Raw genomic sequence first — 8,062 nt, forward strand, 5'->3', positions numbered from 1 at the left:
TGGGTTGTTTCTGTTTACCTTCAATCTCACAGCCAATGAGTTCAAGTCGCAGGCCCATCCCAGCAGGAGTGGCCCTCTCTGGATAAATTCTGATGAAACGAGTCAGCAGGGGCTCCACTGTCCTCAGCTCAGGTGTGTCGTAATTGCTGTTACCTTCAAATATCTGGCAGAGAAAAAAAAAAAAAGACAGGCGACACAACATATTACATTCTGCTTACAGACTTGGGAACACTGTTAGGGATTTCAATTTTGGCTTTCTGAGCATTCAATGTAAAATGTGTGGGAGGTAACTGCTCTGTTAGGTGGAAAGTAACAGGAGAGATCAGCAGATCTCTTTAGTCTTACTGATATCAGAACCGCAGCATACGTGGGAGACACCAGGGGTTAAAAACAACTTTCAGCTCATTGGACTAAGAGTTCAATAAGATCTTTAGCAAGCAAAGGAGAGGTGAGTAGGAGATGTATGATATGAAGCAAGAGGAAGACAGAGGGCTTATAGAAGTGGATTAATTTGTCTGATAACGTGAGAGAGTCTGCTGAGCTTCAGATGCTTGGGTACCTCCTCTCATGCGTTGGAAGAAAGAAAGCTAACTAGGCCAGGCAGGGGTATGGATCTCCCCTGCTCGCTTCATAAATCAACCATCAGCCCATCTGGATGAGATTTATGCCCTGTCAGGGACAATTGTAATTGGGGACGGGGTGCTGTAGCTCCTCTTGGAAAAGAATGTAGCTTTGTATGAGAGCATGAAATTTGTTTTGTATGTGTGAGTTTGTGTGCAGACACTTTGCTGTAGGGATACATTGAATGCTACACAGCAGGTAGATAAATCTTTGGTCACTCTCAAAGCAGGGAAGGGATTTTTTCCATTTCTTGCCATTCCATTATACTGCCCCACCAAAGAATCTGAAGACTGTAAACCTGAAGAGTTTCTAACGTATACTACTAAGTAGAAAGTCAGAACTATAGCGATGTATAACAGTGAAAATTAACTTTTAACTATGTAAAACTTACAGGTACAATGTTCTGAGCGGAACTGAACAAATGAATGAGAATCAATTAAGCAATTGGGTCAGAAATGAAACTATTCAATTCAATGTGTTCCCTTGACAGAGGTATGTACTTGAAACACAGCTTTTTGTAGGGTTCGTTTCATTATCGCAGACAGTTTGTTTCTTTGAGATTATTTATTTTTTAAACTGGGTTAGCTTTGATAGATTTTGTGTAACAATCGAACAATAAAAAATTAAGTGTTTTTGTTGCGAATCCCCCTGGCAGTTACCTCCATCCACCCTTTAGCTTGTCCTTAACTAAGATCAGGCTGCAACAGTAACAGGTCCAGTTAAGAATGACACTGCTCAGCTCAAATTTGGGTGTTCCTGTTTGTATTTCCAGGTCAATATCATAATAGTCTCTACCCTCTACCTTCTATTTCAAGTGGGACATGCTTGGAAAACCATTTAAAGGTTGGCTAATTATCTGTAAGGGTTAGACTAAGCACCCAAAGTGGGATGCAGATTTAAACTCATTTTCTACCAGAACCCCACTTTTGTCTCATTTTAACTTTTGTCATGCTATCCCACATTGTCTCATGTTAGACAAACAATAGTATTGGGACTGTTTTGGATTAATACTCAGTGGCCAAACTTTCTTTGAGATGACAGACTGGAGCTACACCAACAACTGCAGATGAGGTGTCAATCCACTTCATCTATCATCATTCCTAAACAAGACAATAAAGAGGCTAAACTCATGTGCTTGATGCACATATCTAGCATGTTTAATTTTCAGTCAAAGGTGTTGGCAGATTTCCCCGTTCAGGCTGAGAAATATTGGGTCTATGGGTGAAACCTTTAACCACCTCTTTTTTTAATTGTCATTACACTGTCACAAGTACAGAACAACAAAATGAATTCCATGCATTTAACCCATACCCTTGGGGAGCGATGGTATGCCCTTTTGCGGTGCCTGGGGAGCAGTTTGGGGGTTAAGGGTCTTGCTCAGGGACCCAGAGTGGTAAATTGTGGGAGTGGGGCTTCAACTCAGAACCTCCAAATTCCAAGTGCAATGCCCTAACCACTAGGCCTCCACTCCCCTAAACAGTGGGCTGCCATTGTGTGGCACCCAGGAAGCAGTGTGGGGGTTAAGGGTTTTGCTCAGGGACCCAGAGTGGCAGTCAGTTGGAGCGGGGCTTGAACTAAGAACCTCAATGCCCCAACCATTAGGCCACCACTCCCCCAACCCCAGATGAACTCCCAGATAAAGTGAAGTACCACTTCATTTGTTGAAGTGGTACCTCATTTCCATTGCTGAACAAATGCCAAATTTACTCATGGATTCCCCCAACATACCTTTGGCTTGTTTCCACTGGTGTCATGCACCATCCTCCAGTCAGAGCCGTTATTGCTGTGTGCAAGACGGAACTTCTTCATGAAGACCTTGTTTTCCCGGTATTTGCCTCCCTGTATGATTAACCCCTTCACCAGCTTCTCTTCACCAAGATCCACCTGCAGCCATTCGTTTGTGAAAGGCTGTGGCTGAGGCAGCAGGGTCCACCCTGTCCTGCTGTTGAGAAGGCGGGCATTCTCAGGCACCCAGCTCCGGTCCGTATGAGAGGACGCCGTGATCTGGTTGTCCGTGATCAGGCCTGACACCATGCCTAGCATGCCAGAGCAGGGGTACTCTGAGAAACAAAGGGCACAAGAAAATATTGTTAACTTTTTTGATTCAAACCCTGCTGGGATGCAATATGAAAAAAGGACTTGATTTATGTTCAAAGGGTTGATGACCAAGATCATCTGCAGTGCCAAAAGCATATTTTTGTCTGGGTCTTATAAAGAGGGTAACCAAAGTCAAAGAGAGGAGGATTATTCCCCAAACTCTTTAAGATGTTACTGTGATCCCCCCTTTTATTCTCTGTCTCTCTATGTGTCTGTAGATCTCATGCATACTAATTCCTCAGCCTGAAGCGATTGTCTCCAGGCAGCCAATTAAAACCCTCTTGCCGGCTGGTGCTTCCACCTCCTGCATTCTTGGGGCTTTCTGTTTTCTTTCTATCTCCCTGCCCTGTTCTCCATAGACTTACATCCACTCACATACAAAAATACAATCTTTTTGCGCTGTTTTTGCTGCCACAGCAATCATCTGCCTTCTGCTTCACAGCTGTCAACATCTGTGGGATTACAACTTAGAACATATCCTTGTTTTCTGTTCACAGTTCCAGATTTTCTCCTTTCTTTTTTCTATTTATCTGATCTTGATATCGAATGCATTATCCCAAATGCATTTATTTTAAAATCTATGTTACTTTTGTTTGTGAGAGAAACTAGACTTTTTCTTTGGAGAAACATTTTGCCATTCCTCTACCTTTCGCTTTTTTCTTTTAGCAATCATAAGACAAACAAGTCATTGTTCCATTTTGTTGTGTCCATATGAGACAAAGTGTACAGAGTCAGGATTGCTGCATCTGTGGGAAAAACGGTTTGCAGAACAAGGCTTTCAGTCTACCTCTGCTTATGGGAACGTTTCCCATGAAAACCCCTGAGATGAATTCCTGGTCATGCAAAACAAAAAGCTAGCAATCGCTGGCTGCACAGAAGCCTCTTTTCCTGTGATTTTTTTGTCCTGTTTTTCTTTCTTCTTTGGCCAAGATCTGTTAAATATGATCAGAGGAGCTGGCCTTTAGTCGTGTAAAGCTAAGGCAGTGAGATCTAAACACCTTTTGATGTGAGGAAAATGCAAGAGAAAGGTGCATGTGTGTGCATGAAAGTGGATGAGAGATAAAAGCGGCTCACGCGACTTCCCCAGATCATCTGGAGCTGCTAATCGAGCTCAGCTGCGATTATAGCGGCTACAGGGATGGCAAGCATGCCATGACACACCCATTGGAACGAGTGTTTATGTCGGTGGATGGTAAGAGTAGAGATGATGCAGGGCCTTCGTGGACCACGATTGAGGTTTGGGTGGAGCATCCGTGGTTCATCTGGGCTATTTTTACATCACGGCATATTTACCAACAACTGGGTGGTGTATCCATTTATTAATGAGTAGCTGTTTGTATCAGAAGGCAAACCACCATGGTAATTTGTGGTGATGTCCAACTCACCCTCTTTCGTAACTGGTTGGACATCATTAATTGAAGACGGGACCTCCTAAACTATATGGTTTCCTCTCTAGTCCATGTCCCACTTTGATGCACTGCTTAGCTGCCATGAAAGCACTTCTTGGTGACGGTAAAGATGCACTCAGAAAGCTCTCAATAGTTTTTACGTCAAAATATCAAAGGTTGAAGAGGAGTGGCAAGTCATAGAGTTTATGTAGCCCTCAACAGCCTTGGTTTACCTCGCCCCAACTGTGCTAGTAGCATGCAGTGGAGCTGGCAGTGTCTTCAGAAAACCAATGGGCACTAACGTCATATTGGAGGCCCTGTGGTGACTTCGATTCTGTGATGTGTTTATGCTCGGCGCAGCGCTCTGATTATGTGCGGCACACACAAACCCCAGCTGTAACCCCGCTGCACCCACAGGGCCATCTGCTCTTATAAGATTGGCCACGCATATGTGATGCATAAGTGACTGGCGCTACAAAAAAAGAAAGGAGCACCAAATTATCCTGATCCCAACTTTAATTCCATGTTAAGCATTGGCCTGCTGCTGATATCAAAATATAAAAAGTTGTTGCGCAAAATGATCAGCCCTGTTCTTAAAAGTCATTTTTAAAGAGATTGTAAAGAGAGAGTGAGTTAGATTCTCACAACACAGAATAACACAGATCCGTCCCTCCCCCACATATTGCTGCATACTTCTTAAAAGAATGCTAAAGCAATTTTTTATTTTTCTTGGCCACAAGAAAGACATTTCTAACCATGAAAACGAGAAGGACGTAGAGAGATTAAGAACGGTACTCTTCTCTGGGGTTTAAGTCATTGTTCCCCTACCTAAATAGATAAATTTTATCGATAAACAGAGGGGGTGGACTCCGATTTAAGCTTACAAAAACCTACAATGCAGCAATTGAGTTGATCCCTTCCCGCTATCATCGCAACCCCAACATCTCGCCTATTCAGCCAGGCCAACAATTCCCTTTAACGACCCCCCTTTCAGAGACTAAGATGGGTAAGGGGCATTGCAGGTTAACAAAAGAAGCCAAACGACCCCCATTCTAAAGCCGTGGACCCGTTCGTCCATTTTAATTAGCATGCTTTCAAATAAAAATCAAGCTACTGTAAAAAACCACAAACTCAACGCTATTCCTGACATGTTGAATTGAAAAACCTTCCTGGATGGGAAGCGAAACGTCTTCAAACTTGGAAATAAAGTCCAGTGGATTGTTTTTTTAACTCTTTTTTTTGGAATATTTTACTACAATTGCTTCTCAGTTAGACATGCATCAGGTTAAATGTTAAAGTTCTGAGTTCTCTTTTTATAATATCATTGTTAACCCTTCAAAATCTCTCTTTGAATAACTTTATGCTAGATTAAAATGATCTGAGATGTTAATCATGCTTGTAACGATCCCTGCTTTCATGTATTGTTATATCTTAAGTGGACTAAGGGCTAGATTAGAGGTGGCACTGTGACATTTGTTTTAAAATATTGTATATGAATTATTTGCACACAAATCGAACACAAATTACTTGAACATATCACTAAATAAAAATAAAACGAGTCTAAAATCTTACCCAGGGTATGGACCATCATTCCCATTAAAGAAAGATTGATTTTGTCTCCTTAGTTAAAGGAATTTTAGAGGAGAAATGTGCAGAATGTTGCTACTTACATTTAAAAATCCAAATGACTGAATGTTACAGATGCAATTACATTTTCAATCTTATTCTGGCCCATGTTTATTCAAGATGCCGACAGAGCAAAGGCAATGTCTCTTCTGTCTTTAATCTACTAAAGCAGGAATTCAAATTGAATACACATGTTCATATCCCACAGAGACAAAGATAGATGTGATAAAACCACACTAAATAGAGCCACCAACATGCATACGCTAATTTGAAACATCAACAAAAGGACAAGGGGAAGAAAGTTGTTGCTAAAATTAAAGTTATATAAGCAAAGAAAAAATGAAGAACAGGCTGAGAGCAAATCGGGAAAAGCCCACCCAGCACCATTAGGTGATTCAAGCCAGCTGCTTATTCTATTTATACTGCATGAGATTCATCTAAGTATGAGGTCGTGTTAATAGATAATCCCTTATTTCATTGCCTTTGTTCAGCATTATGCTGATGTGGCTTCGATTCTGTTGTAATGGGGGCTAAAACAAGTTTTGCATTTGAAGAGGAAACAATGAGATAGGAAAAAAAGAGTTAATCCACAGGCAATGTAGATTAGGATCAACTAGAATTGAAGAGGTACCCTACCTGATATCTTGCAGCCGTACACTTCGAAGCGCAGAGCAATGCCTGTTTCCCAGGTCACTGGACGGACGCGAACGAAGCGCGCCAGCGTAGGTTTAGGCAGCTTTGTCTTGGCAACGTCTGTTGGGTTGGTGTTGCCTTGGAAAATCTGCAAAAGAAGGAGGGAGACATTCTGATTATTGACAGAAATCCAGAGAAGCTATTTTTAGATAAAAAGAAATCTAAAAGAATTGTTGAAAATCCAGAGAATGTTCCAGATGTTTAATGTAAACCAGTATATTCGGGGAAATGGATGAATATTTCCTCGACTGAGTGTGGAAAGTTACTCATATGTAATCAGACAGGAGCTGCCTTTGCTTCATTTGATGCAGCTGAAGCAGTGAAAGGCTGTGAAACCTGAGGCTGGAAGTGTAACAGCGATCAGAACCGACTGACTTATGGTGCCCTTTTACCATTCTCTGTATCCAGATTGGGTCTTAGTTTTACTGCATTGTCGTGCTGAAAGGTCAGAGATGTCAATGTTCTCCCCTGAGGTCCGATGACAGTTTACTAGCACTATGAGGAGGCCTGCCACCCAGCCCAACAACTGCCCACAGTCCGTCACAGTTCATTCTGAGTAATTGAATCTCAAAGGCAACCACACGGCCTCCTGACCTCCCTGACCGAGAAGTTACGAGGCGGAAAGGATTCCAGCTGAGAAAAGTCAGGCAGATGGAAAGATAGCAGTTAAGCTTATCTAGAATGAACTGAAACACCAACTGATCCATTAGACCACACAGCAGTACTACCAAGACCTTCATCCACATCACTGAGGGACCCTTCTAAAAAGTCAGCCACTTCCTTAAATGCCATGCAGAGTCTCCTCTCACACACTAACTGTAAAGTGGCTTTTTCCTGAGCTGTGCTAAGATGCCAAACTGCAGGCTCAGCATGTAGTAAATGGTGCCCTTCCACACAAAAGCACTTTAGAGGCCAGAAAAAAAACATGCAGGGCTTTAGGCGGCACCTTTAAGCTGCCACTTTACAAAAGGAACAGTGTACTCCAGAGAGACTATGAAAGAATCAAGCTTGGGGGCACAAGTATGTAGCAACAATTGTTTGGATGGTCTGGGAAGCATTCTGAACTCAACATTTCTTCTTTCAAAAGCGTCTTATAGGTTTTAAATATCACGAAATGAGGGGACTGTGCGGCACATAAATGTTTGTCAGCCTCCCTGAAGGGACGCCTTCGCTTCCAGATGGACAAAGTCGGGTCATTTGACAATTTGATTCACTGTTTAGAGTCTGTCCCAGTCAGTCAAACATCTTTTTTTTTCCCCCTTTAATTTGGGATCCACCTCTATCAGCTCATCAGACCTGGCAATCTCAGCCTCCATGCTATTCAACTTCTGTACCTGTTTTTTAGGTCAATTTATTTCGGTCATTTTAAATCATTTGCCTAAATCAATCTCTTAGAAACGAAAATAAAAGTTAGAGTACAAAAATGTAAACAAAAACCCATGTGAGGCTAAGAGCTGAAATAGCTTCGTACTTTAAAACAATCAAATGCTTCTTAGTTAAGGAACAAGAACTTGACTAGCAGAGATGGGAAGTAACAAAGTATAAATACTTCGTTACTGTACTCAAGTAGATTTTTCTGATATTTTTACTTTACTTTACTACTTATATTTATGGCGACTTTTTACTTCTACTCCTTA

General features: G+C 41.8%; 1 protein-coding gene across 2 annotated transcripts in view; it reads right to left on the reverse strand.

The window, feature by feature from the left end:
• Positions 1-8,062, reverse strand: part of nrp1 (neuropilin 1) — an 83,414-nt gene that overhangs the window by 14,687 nt on the left and 60,665 nt on the right. For both annotated transcript variants that reach the window (XM_015389853.1, XM_015389854.1), the window contains 3 exons: positions 6,369-6,513; positions 2,350-2,681; positions 19-163 (listed from right to left, as the gene is read on the reverse strand). In XM_015389853.1, the coding sequence (XP_015245339.1) occupies positions 19-163; positions 2,350-2,681; positions 6,369-6,513 (622 nt within the window). The remainder of the gene's footprint in view (positions 1-18; positions 164-2,349; positions 2,682-6,368; positions 6,514-8,062) is intronic.

This window comes from Cyprinodon variegatus, unplaced genomic scaffold (genome assembly GCF_000732505.1).
Source record: "Cyprinodon variegatus isolate N-32 unplaced genomic scaffold, C_variegatus-1.0 Scaffold476, whole genome shotgun sequence".
NCBI lineage: Eukaryota > Metazoa > Chordata > Actinopteri > Cyprinodontiformes > Cyprinodontidae > Cyprinodon > Cyprinodon variegatus.